Source organism: Mobula hypostoma, chromosome 3 (assembly GCF_963921235.1).
Source record: "Mobula hypostoma chromosome 3, sMobHyp1.1, whole genome shotgun sequence".
In the NCBI taxonomy this organism is placed as follows: domain Eukaryota; kingdom Metazoa; phylum Chordata; class Chondrichthyes; order Myliobatiformes; family Myliobatidae; genus Mobula; species Mobula hypostoma.
The window spans coordinates 156,682,258-156,708,140 of record NC_086099.1 but is presented as its reverse complement, the minus strand read 5'-3'; the positions used below and the strand labels follow the sequence as shown (position 1 = coordinate 156,708,140).

At 38.6% G+C, this 25,883-nt stretch overlaps 1 protein-coding gene across 1 annotated transcript; it reads right to left on the bottom strand.

The window, feature by feature from the left end:
* Positions 1–1,589: 1,589 nt before the first annotated feature.
* Positions 1,590–22,584, bottom strand: hus1 (HUS1 checkpoint clamp component). Its single transcript, XM_063042347.1, has 8 exons — positions 22,493–22,584; positions 20,673–20,800; positions 17,313–17,489; positions 16,405–16,512; positions 11,676–11,750; positions 8,299–8,398; positions 5,721–5,852; positions 1,590–4,115 (listed from the first exon to the last, which is right to left on the bottom strand). Exons 1-8 carry the CDS (start codon positions 22,542–22,544, stop codon positions 4,033–4,035), a joined length of 855 nt encoding a protein of 284 aa, XP_062898417.1. The 5' UTR covers positions 22,545–22,584; the 3' UTR covers positions 1,590–4,032.
* Between the last annotated feature and the right edge of the window lie 3,299 nt (positions 22,585–25,883).

Here is a 25,883-nt window from a genome sequence, read left to right as displayed (position 1 = left end):
CAGAATCCAGGCATGAACTCCGGAAAGCCATTAAGGGCACCAAGAGGCAATATCGAGCCAAGTTGGAAGCCCAGGCTAACCAGAGGGATGCCAGTAGACTATGGTAGGGTCTAAATGAGATCACTGGGTGCAAAGAAAAGGCTGGGAATATCAATAACTGTGGTGCTTCTCTTCCTGACGAAGTTAACGTATTCTACACAAGATTTGAGAAGAGGAGCGTCCTGCTCCCTCCGGATGAACCGGACCTGGTGGCATCGAGATTCATCGTCACCGAGGACGTTAGAAGGGACTTCCTGAAGATAAATTCAAGGAAGGCAACGGGCCCAGATGGCGTCCCAGGACAGGTTCTCCGGGCCTGTGCAAGCGAGCTAGCTGGAGTGTTTGCTGACATCTTCAACTGCTCCTTGCTTCAGTCTAAGATCCCCTCGTGTTTTAAAAAGGCAACGATAATCCCAGTGCCAAAGAAGAGCAAGGTGGCATGCCTGAATGACTATCGACCTGTGGTTCTAACATCAATTGCTATGAAGTGCTTGCAGAGATTGGTTATGGCACACATCAACCACAGCCTACCGGTCAACCTTGACGCTTTACAATTCGCCTACTGGAGCAAGACCGAAAGAAGCTACAGAAGATCGTGAACATGGCGCAGCACATCACACAAACCAATCTTCCGTCCTTGGACTCATTTTACACCTCACACTGTCAGAGCAGTGCTACCAGGATAATCAAGGACACGATCCACCCACCCAACACACTTTTTGTCCCTCTTCCCTCTGGGAGAAGGCTCAGGAACTTGAAGACTTGTACGGCCAGAGTTGGGAACAGCTTCTTTCCGACTGTGATAAGACTGCTGAACGGATCCTCACCCACATCTGGTCCATATCCTCCAAATATCCGGACCTCCCTCTCTGTTTTTTTGCACTACCTTACTTTCCATTTTTCTATTTTCTATTTAAGATTTATAATTTAAATTTTTAATATTTACTTATTTTTACTATTTTTAATATTTAATATTTGTAATCCAGGGAGCGGGAAGCTCAGAATCAAATATCGCTGTGATGATTTACGTCCTAGTATCAATTGTTTGGTGACAATAAAGTATAAAGTATATAATAAGTATATAACTTCTTCCCTCTTAAAGCTATACCCTCTAGTATTTGACAATTCCATCCTGGGGGGAAAAATGTCTGATTATGTGACCTATCTGTTCCTGTCATAATCTTATGGGCACACTCGATGGGCCAAATGGCCGCATTCTGCTCCTATACCTTACGGTCCATCAGGTTGCCGCTCAGGTTCCAGTACTCCAGAGAAAACACCCCAAGTTTGTCCAACTTCTCCTTACAAGTAATACTCTCTAAAGCAGGCAACATCCCGCTAAGCCTCTTTAGATCTCTTATTTATTGCAATAATGCACACGTTATTCTGAATGTGACCTAATCAAAGTTTTTCAATTTCAACATGACTTCCCAAATGTTACACTTAATTTTGACAAGGACAAGCATTATATATTTTGTAGCCTGGGAAAAAGTACACACTCAGGACAACAAATACTTTTTCAGGTTTTAATTCCTTTATCTGTTTCAGATGTTTTAGTGCTGGAAGAGGGTCTCAAAACAAAACAAACGAACTTACAACCAGTTCCTGCCGTTACAATCTCAGTTTAACTTCCGATCCACACCCCTGTGTTTCGACGAATTGCATATGCAGTATGAAAATACATAAAGCAAACCGCACAAAACTAATACGGTAGTGGCAATTCTGAAGGAACACAATACAAGCAACATTAGAATCCGACCAACCCTGTACCTTATACATAGCAGCGAAAATGTAAGCCGATACATCTCATCTAAGACGTCTACTCCTTTCTAGTACACACGTGCTAAGCTTCCAAACACAGACTAAACATTCATGTTACGCTGTTACATTCACAATCAGTCATGATACAATAAAGTTAGACAAAAGGTACACTGTGGCACAACTTTTACAAGATATTGCCTGGTAGTTAAATTACAGGAAGATTGACCTACTTGGCCGGTAAGGAACTTTGCACAAGCCACGCTGTCCAGCGCCGATGCCTTCACTCGTGAAAGTCTAAAGCATCCACATGTAAAACATGTCAAATTACCATATTCTTGATTCGCCAACAAGCATAAACGGATTCACATGGATATCGTCAATTAATACTCACCTTTCCTCACCATGCCCAGTATCTCTGGGAGGAACTTAATCCCAAAGCCCCACCAGCTTCTTCTGCAGAAAACAAAAATGGCCTCCCCACTATCCAGTGCATGCGTAATGACATCACCATCTCCACTTAAAGGCACAGACAACTATTATAGCACTACCTGGATGGATGCCTAAGTACACTTCTAACGATAATGAATAAGATTCGATGGTCACCTGGTTACGTATACCTTCCTTGTCACCCTATCCATTTATGTTGCCTTTTACAGGGAACTGTGGACTTGCATACTAATTATATTACAATACTCCTTAGGGACTTGCCATTTACCATGTACTTTCCTCTTACATTTGACCTCCAAGATGAAATACCTTATACTTGTCAGATTAAGTTTCACCTGCCAAGTCTTCCTCACCTCCATCCATATTTCCAGCTAATCTGTATCCCGCGGTATCCATTTGACAACCTTACTCAATATCCACTAAACTTTCTAATCGTCCCACCGTCATCGTTCATTTGAATCATGCTGCCCTGTTTCTCTTGATGATTCATGTTGTTAGTTTTTGAGGTGCTCTCAGAATATGAGATGGTACGTCTGCAGTAGTGATTGTTTCGAGTGATTGATGAAATGCCAATCACTCAGACCACTTTTCCTTGATTGTTTTTAGCTTCCCGAGTTGTTGGAGTTGCACTCATATGGGTAAATTGAAAGTGCCCCGTAGATGGTGGAAAGGCCTTAAGGTGTCAGGAGCAAGTCATTTCCCTCTAGATAACTAAACTCCTCATGCAGTTATCGTATTTATTATGTGGCCATCGTATTTATTAAGTGGCCATTGTATTTATTATGTGGGTGTTCCAGTTGTTTACTGATGATGATCAGAATATTGATGATGGTAACTTTGTGAAAGTAATGTAATTGAACATCAGGCAGAGGTTAGAGATGGTCATTGTCCGGCAGAGTTATGGCAAAATGTGGCTTATTCCTTAACATCAGCCTATGTCTGAATCCCGTTTTAGGTCCTGCTGAAGATAGGCATGATCAGCTTCGTTTGCTGAGGAGCTTTGAATGGAATTGAACATGATGCAATCAATGGTTAACACTCCCACACTCCACCTTATGATGGAAGGAAGGTCATTGATGGCTTGGCCACCACTCTGAGAAATTGTTAATAGTCATGTCCTGGAGCTAGGATGTATGAGAAGAAAACTGGAAAATTATCTCTTCTAATTTAGCAATACCTTTATTGCTGAATGAGTGGTTAGAAAACCAAAACTATCAGTGTACATGAAAACAAGGAAGATGAAAAAAGGAACTGTCAGGCCAAAACAACAGTGCAGAAATAACGATACAAGTACCAATAGTTTTTGTTAAAGTTATCCGTTGGAGAAACATTAAACACATCGCAGATACTTATTAGAGTAGGCACATCCCTTGGTTATTCAGGAAGGAAACGTGAGCACAGAGGAAAAGTAGATCTTAAGTTGTTAAAAAAATGTGATTCTTTTACTCTGGCAAAAATATATAACAATATGATAAACAGTTGAGTTGAATATACACTTATTTAAATTAAGAAGCTTTTGAACAACTATAGTCAATGACACAATGTTCTCATTTGCCGAAGAGAGATATTTATCTTGCTGAGTCTGAAATGCTGTCAGGCTTTGTTTTCATCTTGCAATAATTTTTCCAAGTTTTAAAGCCTACAAATTTCTTGTAAAAATTAAAACACTTGCACTAATTCTCAGCTAGAGGAGTCATCTTCTTTCCAAGGTTGCTCAGTCTTTTCAAGAAAGTGTGATAATTCCACAAGAGCCTACAATGTAGTTAAATGTCGATAGCTATCTTCTTATGCAAGAGCAGGTATAAAGTACTGAAGAGAAACATCGTCGTGTAGCAAAACAAAATGAATAACTTTTTTATTCACTATATCTGTAAAAAAAATTGAGAGTTTAGTTAAAATGGAATCAATAATTACCTCTTATTTCGTATGAAGTAAATTTTAAATATGTTATTGAGATATGCCGGTTATAAAACCTAGGCCATCCAATACAAATGCCTTGTTGTAGTAATATGGCAAGCAAATTATTGACTTTGGCTTCTGTGCTTTCTTCTTTTTTCTCTAACCTTCCATTCAAATATTTTTCAGCAACATTTATGTTGTTTCATTTTCAAGCTAAATTTCTAGATCAGATATACAAATTATTGAAATGAAGAACAAAGTCATTACAAATGGAAGAGATGAGACAGAACTGAAAATGTACATCAAAGAAGTGGAATGACAAAGAAGAATTTTGAAAGGAAGTGTTTAAGAAGAAAATGAACTTTCACGGAAGGAAGGAAAATTAATGTTTGAAACATCAGTGGCAACTGTTTATTGGTCATAATGCTTACTCTAATGTGTGCCTTGCAATACTTTTTTTTAAGTTGATGATACAGTTAAATGTTAATTTGAGTATTTTACAAATAGTACTGTGCAAGAAGTCTTAGGAACATATATATAGCTAGGGTGCCTAAGACACTTGCACAGCACTGTGGTAATTTTATATATTGCACAGTATTACTACCTCAAAAAAATCATGACATAAGTGAGTGATGATAAACCTGATTCTAATATGGGTCTCTATTGTGGACTTTGAGTGGGAATGAGGCAGGGAGAGGGGAATCATGGCTGGAAGAGGGGAAGGGAGAATGGAGGGAGTGGGGAGCATCAGAGAGACATTCTGTAATGCCATAATTCATAAACCAATTGTTGGGAATCAAATAACCTTGCTTGATGTCTCAGGGTTGGGTGTGTCTCTATCTCCACCAGCTTCCCCCCCCGCCCCACCCGCCCCGGCAGTCCTTCTCTGCCACCTGCTCTGCACCCCTCCTGTGGCGCTCCGCCTAAATCATTCCCAACATCCTTTACACCCACCAGATTTACAAACTTGCTCTCCGTTCCACATTGGCAAATACAGTACCATGCAATGGTCTTATGCACGTATCAGCTCAACGAGAAAGCACGAACAATTTTGAATATTTAAAACTCTATTATTTTCCCTCTGCTGCTAGATCCCTTTTCCAAGAATCCAAGGTAAATGCTTATTCAGCACACTTCTGGTAAATTATTCTTCGATTTTGAAAAATATTTTATGTTAGTAAAGAAATGAACTGGTACAATATTGCAGGTGATGCAATTTTACTTGGTATGGGAATAGGAGACCAGATCCAGGTACTGTATTGTTATGGTAGACCCTATATTTAATATCTTTACAAATTGTTCTACATGTTCACTGGATTACAATGCATAGAGAAAGGGAAATTAAGGATGCTTTATGTAACAATTAATACTATAATATGAAAGGAAAATAATGAAATTCACAATTTTATTTAAAGAATTTAGGTAAATATTTTTATCAAAAAATTTAGAATGGGTGAATTATTATCACAGTGGGATGATGGATCACAAAGATCAGAATTAAGAAAAGATCTTGTCCTGAAGATAGAGTACAACAAATTCTTTGTCAAATAGATTAAAAAGAACTCTCTACTCACTACATATAGCCTTGCTTGGATTGACCTGTTGCCCAGCAAGAAACTGTAGAAGCCTCTTGATATCAATCTTTGCTTTAGACATATTTGTTGAATCTCTTCTTTCGAAAGAATAAGATTGGGTTTCTTCTTCAACTATTTAAAAGAATATTTTAGATAACATTTAACAAACTATCTACTGTATCATAACCCCTTTGTAAAATACAAACTTTAAAAAATTGTTAACAATATACTTTATCAACTTGAACTTGTTAATTCTAATAATGAGATCTTTTATTTTTGTGGATTGTGTAGAAGATTGCCAAATAATACAATAGGATATGAAGCAATTGCAGATAAGTGGAAAATGGAAGTTAATCCAGCCCCGTGTGAAGTGCTGCACTTTGGAAGAAAAAGTGTAAGGGGAAAGTACACAGGATCCTTAACAGCATTGATTCACAGAAAGATTTTGAGGGACCAAGTCCATTGCTCCCTGAAAGTGGCCACACAAGTTGATAAGGTAGTAAAGAAGGCAATAGGCCATGCTTGCTTTTTTTAGTCGAGGCAATGAGTTAAAGTGTCAGGAAGTTATATTGCAGGCCCCTTTTGGAGTATTGCATTCATTTCTGGACAATCCATTATAGGAAGGATGTGGAGGCATTGATGAGGGTGTAGGAGAGGTTTATACTAGGATGCTGCCTAGATTAGATGGCATGTGCTACAAGAAGGCTGAGGAGAGATCTGAAAGAAATTTATAAAGTTTGGGAGTCATAGATAAATAACTGTTACCTTTTTCCAACGGTTCAAATCTCTAATACCTGAGATTTTAGTGCAATACATTTTAGGTGAGAGAGGGAAAGTTCAAAGGAGATATATGACACAAGTTTTTTCATACTGTGGCTGGCCGATGGTGTAGTGGCATCAGCACTGGACTTTGAGGCAGATGATCCTGAGTTCAAATCTGGAAGGGTCCCGACCCTGGACAGCAGCAAAAGAAAGGCCTGGCAATTTACTTTCGTATCTTGCCACGAAAACCCTATGGGCATCTACACTATCCATAGGGTCACCATGAGTCAACAATAACAATGACAAGTGTAATAAACAGAATAAACTAAGAAATATTAATGGGTTTGAAATGCTATTCTGAATGAAATATGTCTCAGGCTGTTAAAAGAAGCAATGGGGAAAACACAGAGGCTCTAACTATATTAGGTGTATAAGATGATGAGAGGCATTGATCGTGTGAATAGTCAGAGGCTTTTTCCCAGGGCTGAAGTGGCTAACACGAGAGGGCAGAGTTTTAAGGTGCTTGGAAGTAGGTACAGAGATGTCGGGGGTAAGTTTTTTTTTAATGCAGAGAGTGGTGACTGCGTGGAATGGGCTGCCAGCAATGGTGGTGGAGATGGATACAATAAGAGACTCCTGTGTAGGTACATGGTGCTTAGAAAAATAGAGGGCTATGGGCAACCCGAGGTAATTTCTAAAATAAATACATGTTCGGCACAGCATTGTGGGCTGATGGGCCTGTATTGTGCTGTAGTTTTTTTATGTTTCTATGATAGTTGATAGGTGATGGAGGAGACAGGTACAATAGAGGTATTTAAGAAGCTCTTCAATAAACAGATGGATATGCTGAGAATACAGGGATATGAACCACATGTAGGCAGATTGGATTGGTTTGATTAGACATGATTAGAATGTGGAGGTTGAAAAGTTCACAAAAGCAGGGACTGCTATATTTTTGGAGCCTGAAATTATGAACATTTAAATGGAAACTTAGCACCAGCCCAGAATCAAAAAAAAAATTTGCAACCCAGTGAAAAATGAGAACTATCATTCAAATACCAAACATGAGGAATTCTGCAGATGCTGGAAATTCAAGCAACACACATCAAAGTTCCTGGTGAATGCAGCAGGCCAGGCAGCATCTCTAGGAGGAGGTACAGTCGACGTTTCAGGCCGAGATCCTTCGTCAGGACCTGACGAAGGGTCTCGGCCTGAAACGTCGACTGTACCTCCTCCTAGAGATGCTGCCTGGCCTGCTGTGTTCACCAGCAACTTTGATGTGTGTTGTTTATTCAAATACCAAATAGTCTATCCTTATTGAAAATCAATACAACAGTGTCAAATGTTCACTAGAATGATTTTTGTTTTCAATTTGCTGTCAAAGACCCAACAAAAAAGTAATGAACGATGGTTTTTCTTCATTAGCCAGCTAGAATAACAATGACTTATGAAGTCAACAATGGTGTTAGATATAGCAAACTAAAAGTTCATTATTTTCTATGTTAATACTGTTGTTCTATTTGCTGGGACTATTTTGGCATATAGCTTGAGCTGCAAGACAAATTAATAAAATCAAGTATGAAGATGAACAAAACAAATGAAATTATAACAAAATAAAGAACAATTTAAGAATTAGGTAAAAAAAAAAGTACTTCTCCATCATGACTTGTAATAGTTTTGATTAAGAGACTATGCAACAGATAATTAAAAAGTTACCATTGGAGCAATATTGAAAAGAAATGTAGAATCAAGCTTAAAAGTCCTGCACTCCTTTTAATTTTTTTTTAGTTTTCCAATATTTTTATACATTACTTACCCCAAGGAGGATTCCCAAGTTCCTTAAAATGTGTTGTGACAGACACCAAATCAGTGTCAATTTTCAAATTCATTTCTCCATTCTGATTGGCTTCAATGACCTAAATTGCACAGATAAAAAAATAAAAAAAACATTTTTGACTTAAGCTAGTCAATAATGCCATATCTGAAAGGAGGTACTCATCGTGACTAAATTAACTAACAATGTCAAGAAACTAAGGAAATATTTCAGTTCAAGAACGCGTGTCTGAAATTATGCTAACAATAATTAGATACAGTTTCATCAGCAATTGATGGATTATGTATCTCTGAGTAGCAGTGTCCTGCCAGTACAAATGGAATTCTGCTGCTTCCTTTCATGAATACGTATTCAACAATGAGGTACCACCAGGTCCTTAAATTCCTTAAATAAGGTGAGCCTGTGATATCAATGGTAGCAAAGTTGTTGGAGAAGATTTATATACATTTGGAAAGGCAAGACCTGATTAGGAGACAACGGGGCAGATTGTGTCTCAAAAAATCTGGTTGATTTTTTTGAGGTTAAAAGGGAGTCTAACAAAAGCAGGATGGAAAATATTGTCTATATGGACTTTAGTAATGTCTTTCACAAGGTCAAACATTGAGAGCTGTTTGGCTGTTTTAGAAGGTAAAGGTATGAGGTACTCAAGACCTGTTGGCAAATTGGTTCCAAAATTAACTGGTAATAAAAAGCAGAGACTAGGAGTGGTTGAACATGTTTATAACTGTAAATCTATATCAAGTGGTGTATATCATGGATAGATGATAAACCTTTTGTTGCTAGTAATATATCTATGCATATGAATGGCATGGATGAGAATGTAGATGGAATGGTTAGACTTCATGAAAATTTGTAGAATCATAGATAATGAATAGGTTGTTTAAAGATATAGCATGATAGAAATCAGTTGAAAAGTTGTGCAGAACAGTGGCAGATGGAATTTTATCCAGAGAAGTACAAAGTAATACACTTTGGGAAGTCAAATTCTGTTCAGATATACAGAGGAAATGACAGGCATCTTAACAGCATTAATGTACAGAGGGATCCTGGAGCGCAAACCCATTGTATCCTGAAAAAGCAACATACACCAGTAGTATAGTGGAAAGGCATTTGCTTTACTTGCCTTTTCATAGGCCAAGGTATTGAGTTGGGATGTCATGTTGTAATTGTAAAAAATGTTGACTAGACCACACTTAAGATTATTGTATACAGTACTAGTCACCACACCACGGGAAGGTATGGTTGCAATAGAGGAAGTGTAGAATAAATTCATCAGAACATTGCCTGGAATGGAGGGATATTGTTAGAAAGAGAATTCATCAAGATGGCACCTGCATACAACACTCCTTCAGTCAACATCTTCTGGATAGATCACGAAACCATATGCTTCACTCTTTTTATGTCTTTTTCATTTGCTTTTCACTGTTGGAGCCTGTGATTTGCAATTTGGAGATAGTTTGGGTGTTTCAGTGCTCTGCAGTCTCGAAGGGGATTCCGAGAAGCAGAGGGAGCGTGCGGGAACCTCGTGGCAAGGAGGCTGCGAGCCAATGTTTGACTCCATTTCACCAATTAAATCTTCCATTGTTCGCTGATTAAAGCAACAAGGGAGATTTAAACTCCCGCTGCCTGCCTTTTTATCACTGGGGAATTGCTCTGCTGCTGGAGAGGGGCAACTACCTTTTCATGGCTGGTGAAATCGCTCTGCTATGGAAAGGGAAGACTGCCTTTTAATCGCTTGTGAGATCACTCCGTTACAGAGAGGGGAGACTGCCTTTTTATTGCTGGTGAGATCGCTTTGCTATGGAGAGGGAGAACACTGCCCAGATTTCCTGCATTTTGGATGTGGACTTTCTTAAAAGTTTTTTTTGTATTCTGTGTTTTTCGCCTGAACTTCCTCGTTTTTTGTGTGTGTGCGGGGGAGGAGGATTTGGGGGTTGATGTGCCAGCTCTGTTTTTGTTCTCTTTTTTTTTGTCGAGGAGGAGGGGTCTGGGGGTTGATGATCGTGCTGCCTTTCTTTTCTTTCTTGGTTTCATGGCTATCTGGAGAAGAATATCAGAGTTGTACACTTCGATAATAAATTAACCTTTGAACCTTTGGTTTGGTTATGTTTAGCCTCAGAGGAATCTAGGACGCTGAGGAGTGAGCTTACAGAGATTTATAAAATTGTGGGGCATTAAAAGAATCAAGAGTCAGAGTCTTTTTCCAAAGACAAAGGACTTGAGAATTTGAGGACAATGATTAGATGAGAAGGGAGAAATTTAAGGGAGATCTGAAGGATGAGTTTTTCACCTAGACGGTGGTGAACATATGAAACTAGCTGCCAGAGGAGGTAGTATAGGTAAATAATGTTACAATATTGAAAAGGCATTTCGGCAGGTACTTGGATGGGAAAGAATCAGAGGGATAGGGGCCTAATGTAAGCAGACAGGATTAGTGTGGAGAGGCATCATACGCAAGGTGGGCCTTAAGGGCACTTTTCTGTGCTCTACGATCCCATGACTCTATGTATACCCACTTTCTGCTGTCTCAACTCACTGCTGGCTCCTTTTGCACAACTCTACAATTTTCCCCCACATATTTATTCAATTCCCTGATCAGCAGACAGTACATTCCAGGTTCCAATTATTCACACCACATGTAAAAAAAAGTAGCTATCATTCTTAATTCTTCCATGTTTTATCACCTGTGACTCATGTTCATAACCTTCCATCTAAGGAATGAGCTTTCCATTATCAACTGCACACACGCCATTCAATATTTTATATATTTCTATCAAACCTCCCCACAAAATAAAGATGACCCTTGCCAAACTGAAACACGAAACATTCACCATTAAATACAAATAGAGAATTTTGTGGGCCAAGAATCTGTTATCTAACATCTGAGCACCTGGGTCTTAAAGACCTAGTATAAAATACAAAATGAGATACCTTCAATAATTGACTTGTTTTATAGATAAACCGCTTCATTTTATAGGAGCATTTCACTGGGTTCAACACCTGTTCAATATATCACTGAGATCAAAGTGGGATGTTTATATCAATTTCACTTTTCTAGCTGACCTAAAATTTCTTAGTTCCCTTGGATACCAAATTAATCTGTTCATCTGTCCCAAATCGTCCCACAGACTGAGCATAAACAGCTCTAAACAGAGAATTCCAAAGATTCATAAACTTAAATGAAAAACTTCTCACTAAATTATAATATCCCCATTCATCGTACTCACTTACAGTATATGTAAACAGAATACTTAAATATTTTTAATTTTCTCTTCCAGCAATAATATTTTTCAGCAATTAAGGTGGCAATGTAAACAAAATGGAAAACTAATTAATTGTGCAAAGGCACACACACTCACAATATGGTTAGAAAGATTCTTCATTCTTTCCACAACACTCTTCATGGTCTTCAGTACTGGGAGATAAATACTGACCTTTAAAATCAAGATAAGTAGATTCATACAAGTATATTAATAATTACATTAAACTTGGGTGCAATATATAATAAGGTAGTAGTCGCCAACCAGTCGATCCCGAAAAAAAAAAGAAAAATAAATTACACAAATACATTATGCCTGATAAACCTTTTGATGCAAAAGCAAATTTTACCCCTAGAGCGCATATGTGAGTCACTTTTAACCCACACTTAGTTACTTTCCCTGGTTATTGTGTTTCTCTTTTTCACTGCCCAGCATCGTGCATCACATATGTGCTGACATCATGTGACTATTGCCACTGTCTGTCAAATTTCCATGGAGCATGGGAGAGCTGAAAAAGTGTTTACGATAAACGAACAAATAGGCAAACTGTCCAATGGCGAAAGAAAACAACACGTGTGGGTAAAAATGACTCACTTATGCATTCATGACTTAACTAGAAAAATTCTCAGTATAGTGCAGACCTCTGCGGAGGGGGCAGTTAACTGAGGAGTAATTGTTAAAATCTGTATTTCAGATAATGCAATTGCAAAATGCAGTCCTCACTGGCATAAAAATTTGATCAACTTTAATTGGTTTTGACTCTATTATGCTGCAGTTTATATTACGTCAGTTATGCAAAAGTTTAATCAGTTGTACTGCTCTTTCTTTCTTTCAAATGTTTTGCCTTTGATGACCTGAATTCATGTTTAGCATTTCGGATAGTGTGCTAGTAATTAGCATTATTTTTAGTTTTTACTGAAAAGTTAGTGCCTTTCTCTCTCTTTTGATTTAGCCATTGTATTTTTTCAGCGTAGCCTGTGCTGCATCAAAGTGACCAATTAGATTAGATAAGAGTACAGACTGTCGCAGACATCAGTATACGGCACTCGCTGGTGATATCCTGCAAAGTAGCTAGCTAGCATGGCGGAGGCTCCACAAAAGAAGGTGAAAACATACAAAATCCATCTAGAATGGGAAGAGGAATTTCTATTTACCTTGGTGAAAGACAGGTGTGTATATACGTTGTGCCACCAAACACAAGCACTGACTAAAAGAGGGAATCTGGAGTGGCACCACAACACCACCCGCCAGAAGTTTAAACACACCTAGGCCCCAAAGAGCACAATCAGTGCCAGGAAAGTTGAAGAGCTGAAATCGCGTTTGAAGGCCCAGCAATCGTTTTTCACAAAACATGCTGCTCAAAATAAGGCTGCTATTGAAGCATCATTTCGTGTAAGTCACCTTTTGGCTAAACACAAGAAGCCTTTTACAGATGGCGACTTATTCAAAGAAGCAAGGGTCATTACCGCACAGACTGTTTTTAATGACTTTAAAAACAAAAACGACATCAAAACCGCAATACATAGTATACTGCTTGGCCCTGCAACAGTGACAAGGAGGGTGGAGTCACTGTCAGAGGACGTGGATCGACAAGTGTTAAAGGACTTGTCACTGTGGATATTTTTCACTGCAGTTCAATGAATCCCTGGATGTAATGCAAACAGTTCAGCTTGTTGTATTTGTCAGAATGGCTTTCCAGGATTTTACAACAAAGGAGGACTTCCTCACTCTTTTGCACTTAAAGGAGAGAACGAGAGGTGAGGATATTTACAATGAGTTTAAAAAATGTCTGTGAAAATGACATCCCCATTCATAAACTGGTGGCAATTACTACTGATGGGGACCCAGCAATGCACGGTGTGCGCCTTGGTTTTATAGCACTGTGCCGTAATGACCCCGATTTTCCCGACTTCCTGGATTATCACTGTGTGATTCATCAGCAAGCCTTGGCTGGGAAGGTCGTGGACTTTTCTCATGTAATGACACTAGTTTCAAGGCATTATTGGATGAGCTCGATGCCGCTTACGGAGACATACTTCTCCATGCTGATGTTCGGTAGTTGAGTCGCCACAAAGTGCTGCAACGATTTGTTGACTTTCTGCCTGAGATAAAGACTTTTCTGTCGACAAAAAATGAGGAGCACGAGGAACTGTCAGTTGATGCGTGGCTACTGGATTTAGGGTTTCTGACAGACCTAACGGCTAAATTAAACACTTAACAACGAGCTCATGGGAAAAGACCTCAAGTAAAAGGCCTCAAGTTGGAAGTACAATCTAAGTTGTTTTTTCTCTAAACAATTTAGTAGGTTGCTCTTGCCTTTCACTAAGGCCAAGTAGGGGATCTTGGGCTTAAAAAGGTTGGCGACCACTATAATAAAGGAAAATGGACCAAATGAATAGATATGTTAGCAATTCAGCCTTTGGCAGAATTGTGTTCAGTAACATTAGGACGAATTCAATGTATTTTTCAGCAGAGATGGGAACAAAGAAATAGTACATAAAAGGATAGAGGGAATTGGGGCTAGGGTTGGTGGCCAAGGGTAGATAGAAAATATACTGTTCAAAAATCATAACAGAGGTGAACTGAGATCTAGCTGACCTTTGATAAAAGGAGTCTTCCATTCAATGTCTTGTGACCACGTACAACCAAAATCCAAAAGAAAGACTGTTTTCAGTTCAGAAAGATAACTTTTCTTTAACCAAAATGCATCACTTCTCATGTCCTAACATTTAACTTAAGTGCCATTTTTGGCACATTGATATATTTTATTAATTTTTCTGCAAAGTCCTTTTTTTTAAATTGTAAGAATTAAGGTTATAACAAAATAGAAAGCATAGTTGATTCTCTGGAAAAGCAAAGAAAATTACAGATGTTATAAAGGAAGATTACTGGTATGTTTTTGTTTATATATTTAATTGTGATTATACTCTGAAAATAAACATTTAGAAAGGCTTCCTGCTCTCATAATTGTGTTGTTTGCCTGGCATAGTTACTTATTTTATAATCCATGCTCACTACCTCACTCTGTGGCAAATACAAACCTCTTCCTCAATGGGGAAAATCGTACAATTCTAAAAACCAAGATACTTAGCTGCCCAGATTACAGTTAATCAGATTGGCATCTCACCTATTGAAAATGCATATCACTTGGCCATGTGACACTCAGACATTACACCAAGATATATAATTTGTACAGTCTCTGTAAATTGGTCTTTCAGGATCCAAGGATACATTACATCAACCCATCGGCTTCGTAATCCTTTAACCAAAGTACGAGTTAAAAATTTCCTTTTATCTATTAAATCACTCCTCATTACCCAACACTTCAAGAACCACATTGGCTCTCATATCCCTTTCTTTAGCTCTGATATTAGTTATGATCAAAGTAGCACTTACAAATATATCTCCTAATAATAATAACGTAGGTCGAATCCAGAACTTTTCTGGGTAGCGGACAACTTCCTCCCACGCCGTTCTGATGTAGTTGGAGTTCACGTACGAGGCAAGTTACAGCAGTGGTTTGCCATTGCATTCTGCCAGGTGAGTTTTTCCCCAAAGAGATCACCAGCTCTTAACTTCGCACGGATGGAAAGCGTGCCAGGGGAGCCGGCTGGATTTGAACTTCGGAACCTCAGCCCCACAGTCCAGCGCTGATGCCACTATACCCCCTACAGTATATTATAATCATCATTTCTAAATTCAGGCTTCTAGAGGAGTTTGCTAGCCCAAAGCACATGGAGTTAAGATGGTGAATGGGGTTGAAGTGAACATTAATATCTGAGAAGTTGTTTAATCAGATCATTTTTTTCTCAAAAATGCAACATGGTACAATTCCACATAACATGACTCCTCAAATATAATTTGTTTGAGAAATTCTCTTCTATTTTAGGAATAAGGGCTTCATGCACAAGGGAAAATGACCACTTTTACCATCTCATCCAATCTCACACCATCTCAACTTGGAAATATATTTCTATTTCTTAATTGTCACTAGGTCCAAATTCTAGAATTCTCTACCCAACCACATTATGAGAACATCTTCAATAGAAGCACTCTAACCATTTAGGAAGGCGACTTACCATCACCTTCTCCGGTGCATTTTAGGGAAGGGAAGTAAGAAAAATACACACTAATCTTCACTGAAAGGTGAAGCGGAAAGAGACAACTGCCTGGATGTCATCATCTTGGACGGTCTATCCTAGGTCCAACACATAGATGCAACCATGGAGAAGGTATGCCGGTGCATCTACTCTGAGAAATGTAAGGACTCTGAAATTCAAAGACTCTGATAAACTATTACAGTGGAAAGTATTCCAGCTGGTTGCATCACAGCCTGGTATGAAAACTGCAATGTAGAGGAGCACAAGAGGTTATAAAGAAAAGTGGGCACAGCCAGTTCCCTCTCAATTTGCACCAATGTTGCTATGTTTATTTTGTGTAATTTATGTACAGTTTATGTTAATTTGAGTTTATTAACTTATAGTTGTAATGTTTGTAACGTACTGTGCTGCTGTTGCAAAAGCTAAACTTCATAGTATTTGTACCCTAGACATATATGGTTTTAACTATAAATTAAATTTGACTTGCCAATTATGAACCAAAATTAATGTTGTCCTTGGCAAAACATCCACTTTTCAGAGAGAAAAAAATAAACGATAGGTTTCTCTATTCTACTACTATATGGAATCTGAAAATAAATCAAATCAAAAATCCTACTATTAGTAATGAAAGATCTTCTAGCAGTGCTACAATTAGATGAAATATATTTAATATTGAAGTATATTTTTAGGAAATGATAATGTAAAAAGAAATAAACCTCATTACTTACATCAAAATCTGGAACACTGGGTTCTTCAAAATCATTCCAAAGCTTTCTGGGGATAATGCTAACAGGAATGTCATGTGTAACAATGCGACTGTGGTGAGAAAGTGATGGCTACAAAAACAGGAAATAAATTATGTCTAACTTTTCCAGCAAATAATAGAAATAGCATTTATGTACAATTGTAAAATTGTCAATAATTTGTGCATGGAATTCAACAACTGAAAATTTTACTTTTAAGCACAGATATTTTATGTAACAACACATTTGAGGAGTTCATTAATAAATCCAGGTTCCTGATGCCCAGATTCTATGCTGATTTACAGTATTATCTTTATCTTCTGCTTTATTTTCTTTTTAATTTCTGACTGTTGAAAACACTATTATACAGTATCTGCAACTCTGATCTTCTGCTGTCAATTTCTTTTTTAGTTTAATTTCCGTTCAGCCATCCTTTTCGACATGTTTCAAAATGTTGCACAATAACCTCCCTGCCTCCTGTTCTTTGCCTTGGCAAGTGAAAGCTAGCATTGTACTTTAGGTGATTGTTGGACTTTTACATAAAGATCCCTTTGTTTCTCAATAGTGCCAAGGGCCTCACCATTCATTGTGTACGTCCTAACCTTCTTAGTCTTCCCAAAATACATCACCTCATAATGATCCATATCATGAAGCCAACCTTGTGCAGCACTGACAAGAGCTACATGGGAAATATTCCTTACTACAGCTGACAAAACTGTAAGAATTATCAAAGAATGAAGCTGCAAATTTCATAAAAATGCTAAAATTATTTTCACTCAGGATGTAAAAATATTGATGCTTACAGTAGAGAAAACATTTTTAGTAAAAGACATAAAAACTGCTAACGTCACCACATAAAAACTGCTGGCATTATAAATCTTCAAAGGCCTTACCAGTTCCACGGCAATGGTAATGCATGGACAATGCTTCATGGTCAGTTTTATTTTCACAGTTTTTGCATTCTGGGAGGTTTTCAATGACCTTGAGAGGTTTTCAGGTGTTAGTTCCAGATAAATTTCATTATACTCTGCTGACACACCTTCAATCTGGAATTCATCAAAAAAATTGCCCTGCGCATTTGAAGAAAGCACACGTGTTAAGTTGCTGAGACATGCAACACTTACAAATATAAGGTAGTTAGGCTTTTCAGGGTCGTTTTTGTAGGAGTCACTCCCAGCACAGTTGATTGCTAACATTTTGAAGGAACAACTTGCTACAGGGGATAAAAGTCAGAGCTGGCAAATTTATTCTCTGATATCTTGTTGATTCTGTATCTTGCACCAGGCAGTTTGAAATGCCTTTTCAATGTCTTGGCAAAACATTGAGATGTGGCAATGGGGAGGTAATTTTAGGGTGAACAATGAAAGAAATGGAACAAGGGTCAGGCATTGCTCAGAGAAGGAGAAAATAAATGAGTGATGGCCAAATTGAGTCTTTTTCAATCTATCACAATCACACATATGGTCAATTCACTTTTCTAGACATTTCATATAAAGTAAAGTGTCATGCTCTCGCTTTGATATTAATTTTTAGAAATTCAAGGTTAAGAACATGTCACCATGGAACAAATCATCAGGAACAGACAGTTTCTATCCTGGAGCTTCAGGTACTTTTACATTGGAAATTTGCAGATATCTAATCATTAATACAAGAGAGAAACCAGGATATTACAGACCAGTTTGCCTGGCATCTGTCGCTTAAAGATTATTATAATCTACAAATAAGGATGGAGCACTCAACCCTTGAAAATTTTCAACCAGAGTGATAACATGGATTTTGTTTTAGAAAAGTAGTCACACATGGCATAACAAAGTTACCATAACTTTGGTCAGATGAATGTTTACATCTGAATTATATGTGAAGTTATGCATAGGAATATGCTTATATTCTTTGGAGGCAATTAACTAAGATCCAAGTTTACTGGATTTAAAGTAAATTGTCAATGAGCAACAGGAAGGAGGAAGGAGGAAGAAGGGATAATGGACAAGTATTCAGATTAACAGAAGTAAAAACAGAAAATGCTGCTAACAGCAAGTTGGGCAGTAGCTTTGGTTAGGGAAACAGTTAAGAGTAGTTTTAGTAAGAGAAAAAGTTAATTTTTCAGATCAATATATGTTTGTGAGTACCGCAATATATAGCAAACAAACAGTTTTAAACTGCACAGAAGATAGTAAGAATGGTAGGATACAGGTAAATCTCCGATAAGGGGAGACCAAATGGGTTAACATAACAGTGAGGAGATATAAACATGAGATTCTGTAAATGCTAGAGTCTTGTAGAAGAATCCAGCCCAAAAAAATTATTGTTTATTCCCCTCCATAGATGCTGCCTGACTAGCTGAGTTCTTCCGGTATTTTGAATACAGAGGTAGATTATGTTTAGTTGTCTATGTTACATTTTGCTAATAGTAAGGTCGAAGTTATGTTCTTTCAGGTCAGGCTGTACGAGCAGAGAGAAAAACTGATCATTGATGGATGTCTGTCAGAAATAGCTAGTTCTGATATAGGCAAATTTAATTTTCAGTCAAATTAGGAGGATGGAACTAGTAGCATTCAAGGATCTATGTTAGAGCATCACTTTGTAACAACTTATGTGTGAAAAAAGCTTTATAACCAAGTTTGCAATAACATTAAGAGACAGCAATATATACAATGCAAGCTAAAGCATTAAATCGCAAGATTTTATCTTATGCAAGAGGAATTCTGCAGATGCCGGAAATTCAAGCAACACACGTCAAAGTTGCTGGTGAACGCAGCAGGCCAGGCAGCATCTCTAGGAAGAGGTACAGTCGACGTTTCAGGCTGAGACCCTTTGTTAGTCCTGACGAAGGGTCTCGGCCTGAAACGTCGACTGTACCTCTTCCTAGAGATGCTGCCTGGCCTGCTGCGTTCACCAGATTTTATCTTATCATGTGATGTCACTAGAAATACCAACATTCACTGAATTGCCAGGTAATTCCCGTTTGTATATTACGGTCCGAGCCAGTGGACCTACCTTGTAGCATTCCTGCTGGACTCACCACAATGAAACACAAACATTCTAAAACAGAGTTTCAACAGAAGCATTTAAAAGAAGTTCAATAGGCTTTCTCCAGCGGAGATGTCAAAAGATATCAGGGAGCAGCAGGGCAGAAACATGGCCTTACCATGCTCAGTCCCACACTACCCTGTGGGAGGCTGCAGCATCTGACTTCCAGGTCAATGTTCAAAGTAAATTTATAATCAAAGTACATATATGTCGCCATGTACAATTCTGAGATTCATTTCCTTGTGAGAATATGCAATAAATCTAATACCATAATAGATTCAATGGAAGACCACACTCAACAGGGCGGACAAACAGTGTGCAAAAGACAACTAACTGCAGATAGAAAAGAAAAAAAAGAAAGAATAGTAATAATAAGTAAGCAATATGAAATGCTTACTTCGAATATGAGATGAAGAGTCCTTGTAAGTGAGTCCATAGGTTGTGGGAACTGTTCAGTGATGGCGTGAGTGAAGTTATCCCCTCTGATTCAGGAGTCTGATGGCTGAGGGGTAATAAATGTTCCTGAACATGGTGGTGTGAGCCCCGAGGTTTCTGTACTTTCTACTGATGGCAGCAGTGAGAAGAGAGAATAACCTGGGTGGCGGGGGTCCCTGATGATGGATGCTACTTTTCTGCGACAATGCTTAGTGTAGATTTGCTCAATGGTGATGAGGACTTTACCCATGATGAACTGGGCTATATCCACTACTTTTTGTAAGATTTTCAGTTCAAGGGCATTGGTGTTTCCATATCAGGCTGTGATGCAGCCAATCAATATACTGTCCACCATACATCTATAGTTTATCAAAGTTTTAGATGTCATGTTGAATTAGTCTCACAGAGGCATTACAGGAAAGCTCAACAGATGAGGGAGTGCAGGACAAGATGACCAAAATATTGGTGGAAGGCCATCTGTTACAAAATTCATTGCATTTCATTCCTATGTCCTACGTACTGCATTCATCATTATATTTGCCCATTCACCATGGCCAATGTTCTCAAAGTACCATCTCCAAATATGAGTAAAGATTTGGAGAGGAAATTCAAGGAAAGAGGATAACTAATGATAACAGCAAACATTAGGGGTGAGTAAAAGTTGCTTTAGAGATAAATGTAAAAGCGTCGGTTTGTACATAAACATAAACACAATATCTCATATTGGGTACACAAATTAAATTATACCTATTACCAAAACTCTTAAATAATTTGGTTAAATTTCAGTTTACCTGAAATAGCTGACACCACATAGCAACACCTCCACTAGCAACTTTGTCAGAGAGGATGAAGAAAAGCTTGTCAGAACTAAGTCTTAAAATACATGTTTTTGTGAGCTTCGAGATTGTATTCACTATACCTGTGGATATACAAAAAAATTCAATGATTAAGATGTAGAATTTAGTCAAGATAATTCCAAGTCAATTTTCACAATGAAGATAGGAGTTTCTTCAACTGATTTGGCTAAGGTTCAGTCTAGTTTTGCTCATATCTCATCTATGTTGCAAAACAGATCACTTCATTGTTATCAAACGTTAAGCCGGACTTTATCCTTTTTCAGGAAAAGTGATACCATTTGGAGCTCCTAAACCAATGAGAGAATTCTGGTAGCGAAGTCCAAATACCTTTTAAATATCCCATTCAATGATTCTTCTCACTCAAAGGGATCTATTTTGGCCTTTTGGTTATTAGCGGTAACAGGAAGCTAATTTTCAATATGGAACTATAAAAATAGCAGGTCAAATGTGAAAAGTTAATTGATACTGGAGATACTTAAAATAAATAAATGTCTTAATTTATGCACTAAAATTACACTAGTACTTCTTGTTTCCACTGATTTGCATTTAAATGCCACCTTTCAACACTTGAGCATTTTTAAAGCTAGTGAATATCCCGTCACTGCCCAGGCAGACAACGTGGTAGCTCCCGTACATGCAGTAATTCCTCAGTAGCAACACATTGAAACTAATTGGATAATCTGCTTGCAGCAACATCAGCTGAAGGATAAATGTTACACTACACACTGGAGAGCATTCCCCTGCTGTATCACTACATATAACCATCTGAGAGAGCAGAAAGGTACTTGAGCAAAGCCTTATTTTTCGAATAAACTTTGGGAAGACACTGGATTCATAGTTCAAAGATTGAGCCTCAAGTACAAAGGTTTAACTTCATCAATTTCTTTCAAGCAGCTATGTTGGTCAGGGAAGAGTAATAAAAGTTCCTGGAGGGACAGCCAGCATAGAAAATGAGGTTCAAATATAGACAACACACATCAAAGTTGCTGGTGAACGCAGCAGGCCAGGCAGCATCTGTAGGAAGAGGTGCAGTCGACGTTTCAGGCCGAGACCCTTCGAAGGAGTCCTGACGAAGGGTCTCGGCCTGAAACGTCGACTGCATCTCTTCCTACAGATGCTGCCTGGCCTGCTGTGTTCACCAGCAACTTTGATGTGTGTTGCTTGAATTTCCAGCATCTGCAGAATTCCTGTTGTTTGCGTTCAAATATAGAGTTGTGGGAATAAAAGGCACATATCCGGAACGCAACAATGTGAGCTCTAGGGCTTTGAAAATGAAATGGATGAGGATTGTGGATAGTAGTTTCCGAGGATGGCTATTCTGAGGAAAGAAAAACTTGTAAATGTAGGGAGTACCGAATAACACTTTCCAAACTGCCTCTGCTTAACACCTCTGGTGGCTCAGTTTTAAGAACGGAAACCAGAAGAGAAAAAACATTGGGGTTGACGACAGAGGGCAAGGGTTAAAAAAAAGTGCTTTGACTAAATTATTTCACAGATTCTAGCTACTATCGGAATGGAGAAAGGGACAAAGAGATATCATGGAAATTGCCTCGATTAAATACAAAGGTTGCAGAGAACGAAGACAAATTGGGGGGAGCGGGTATCTTTTCCGCCTAATGTAAAAGGTAAATGGGACATCAAGTGCTTCTGCCTCGGTCAGGAGAGGCCCCCTGTCCAGGATACGATCAATGCGCTGCGCTCACTGGGAGCCCCTACGCACACGCACACGCACACAACTACCAACCGACACTCACGAGTAAAATGATTCAAACAACCGACATCCACAATTTTCGCTCGAAACTTCATAGCCGCCAGTGAGAAAAACGTCACTGCTGCAGTTCTTCCGTCCGCGTGCTGAACGTCATTTCCGCTATGGTCAAGATGCGGATCGGTTACCATGGCGACAGCACCAGAGGCTGTCCCACAGTCAGAGAAGATTTCATTGACACCCACAACCAGGGCTACACGTTTAACTAAAGGGCGGGGTGGGGGTGTTGTTAATCACGACTAGAATATAGGTGATAAGTCAACTATGAGTCACTTATGAATGGCTAGTACAGTTAATTTCGTTTCTAAAAGAGTTTATCTAACGAATTTAATATTAAACACAGCGCATATTTTCTTCTCATGAATATAGTGATAAGTCAATTATATGTCAATAGCGTAGGCTTCCAACTAACTGTTTAGTTTCTGGTTGTAAGTGGAAGTCAGTCTTCAGTTCTTAAAAATAAATGGAAAGTAGCAATCAGCTTGAAGTTAAACACACAGCCTTGTATTTTTGCAGCTGCTCTATGAAAGCAGATGTTATTAACTACACTTGCTTTATTACACCCAAGATGCAGTATAAGACTATGGGTTGTTTCAAACAGACAGGCTGACTGTTAAGTTGCTGAGTTAAAGGAAGCTAGCAGAACAGATGGATAATATCATTTAGCTTATCAGTAACTGATCTGCTTGTAGGAAGGTTTTATGTGCTCACAGAAGTTAACTTCATCGCATTTACGGCCTTAATTGAGGCATATGTCTCAGAAAGTAGTTTTAGACCGTTTGAGTTATAAGGATGTCTGAGGAAATATCATATGCTTGTGAAGTCATGCAAGTGAGAGAGAAAGGGTATAAATGTAGAGAGCAGTTCAGGCTTATTAAGAATGGGGTAAGGAATATCAAGAAGAAACGCGAGGTGAACTCGAATCAATTCCTCCAGCTACAGTTTCTGCGGCGAACAAATTTTTTGTCTGCAACTTATGGATATATGTTTTTAGTTGACAGGAATGGTACCTGTGTTTTGGAAATCTCTTGAGCTTATGAAATCCTTTATGTGTTGTTCTTTATCTTTTATTATTTGTGCTAAATGCTTAATGTTTAAGAAATGCTCTTGTGTTTTGGAAATGATTTGTAATTTGGAAATGTTTTATAATGTTTCAAGATTCAAAATAATGATTCAGTGATTCAAGATATGATTGAGATTCTCTGTGAGAATTAGGAAATGTTTAAGATAGAAATCCTCTGTGAGTTTTAAATGTGTTTTAAGACTGTTGTTTGGATTTAAATGTGTATAAATAAATGAACAGTGTTTTAAACTATTTAATTAGTTGGAAGAATATTCTCCTTGATAGGGAGAAGGGACCCACCACTCAGATAGTGGATATTGACAGCTAATCTCGCCATGGAGAATAAACAGGGGAGTAAACAAGTCTTTGAAGATTGGGCAGTTAGAGTATAATCTTCCTTTTATGAGAGTCTTCTCCTTCTTCTTCTGGGGCCCTTAGTTCCCAGTGGAGCACAGGCCACTGATGATCTCCCATCTCCATCATCTTCTGTTCTGAGCCAGTTTCTTGATGGTGGACCAAGAGTTACCCATCGTCTAATTTCAGCCTTGCCATCTCTCCTCCATGTGTCCCTATTTCCTCTTTCCTTGAAGATTCCATTTTAATGCCTACCTGATGATGTTGTTGGTTGGCTTCCTCACGGTGTGGCCAAAGCATCCCCATTTCTGATAGCATATTTGTATCGATGGATTGCCTGGTTGGTATTTTCCCACAATGTCTGGTTGGTTACTTTATCAGTCCATCTGATGTTTAGGATCCTTCTCAGGCACTGGTTGATGAAAGCCAGCATTTCTTGTCGTGTCTTCTTTGTTGTTCTTCAGAGCCATATAGGAGCACTGTTTTTAACTTCTGAGTTAAAGATACTGATTTTAGTTTTCCTTGATATGAGTCTTGATGTCCACACTTTCATCAAGATGTTGAAAGCTACTCTGGCCTTGTTGATTGTGGCTTTGACATCCTCATCCATTCTACTATGTATACTCACAATGATTCCAAGATAGACAAAAGAAGTCAATTCTTCCAGTGTTGGATCTCTCAACACTATGGGTCTCTTGCTGGTGCAGTTTATCTTCATCACTTTTGTTTTATCTACATTTGGTCTTAGACCCAGCATGGTGGAGTTAGCAGTCAAGAGTGTTGAGTTCTCTTCCATCTGTTGGTTACAGTTAGATAGTTGGGCGATATCACCTGCAAATTCTACGTTATCAAGTTTCCCCCACGTAGTTCACTGGATTCCATGTCATTTTTAAGACAAATGTAGGTCAGTTACAGTCAGAAACAGGTGAATTAATCATGAGGAACAAGGACATGGCAGACCAATTGAATAACTACTTTCGTTCTGTCTTCACTAAGGAGGACATAAATAATCTTCCAGAAATAGTAGGGGATCAAGGGTCCCGTGAGATGGAGGAACTGAGGGAAATACATGTTAGTAGGGAAGTGGTGTTAGGTAAATTGAAGGGATTGAAGGCAGATAAATCCCCAGGGCCAGATGGTCTGCATCCCAGAGTGTTTAAGGAAGTAGCCCAAGAAATAGTGGATGCATTAGTGATAATTTTTCAAAACTTTTTAGATTCTGGATTAGTTCCTGAGGATTGGAGGGTGGCTAATGTAACCCCGCTTTTTAAAAAAGGAGGGAGAGAGAAACTGGGGAATTATAGACCGGTAAGCCTGACATCGGTGGTGGGGAAAATGCAAGAGTCAGTTATCAAAGATGTGATAACAGCACATTTGGAAAGCGTTGAAATCATCAGACAAAGTCAGCATGGATTTGTGAAAGGAAAATCATGTTTGATGAATCTCATAGAATTTTTTGAGGATGTAACTAGTAGAGTGGATAGGGGAGAACCAGTGGATGTGGTATATTTGGATTTTCAAAAGGCTTTTGACAAGGTCCCACACAGGAGATTAGTGTGCAAACTTAAAGCACACGGTATTGGGGGTATGGTATTGATGTGGATAGAGGATTGGTTGGTAGACAGGAAGCAAAGGGTGGGAATAAAGGGGACCTTTCCAGAATGGCAGACAGTGACTGGTGGGGTACCGCAAGGCTCAGTGCTGGGACCCCAGTTGTTTACAATATATATTAATGACCTAGACGAGGGAAGTAAATGCAGCATCTCCAAGTTTGCGGATGACACGAAGCTGGGCGGCAGTGTTAGCTGTGAGGAGGATGCTAAGAGGATGCAGGGTGACTTGGATAGGTTAGGTGAGTGGGCAAATTCATGGCAGATGCAATTTAATGTGGATAAATGTGAAGTTATCCACTTTGGTGGCAAGAACAGGAAAACAGATTATTATCTGAACGGTAGCCGAT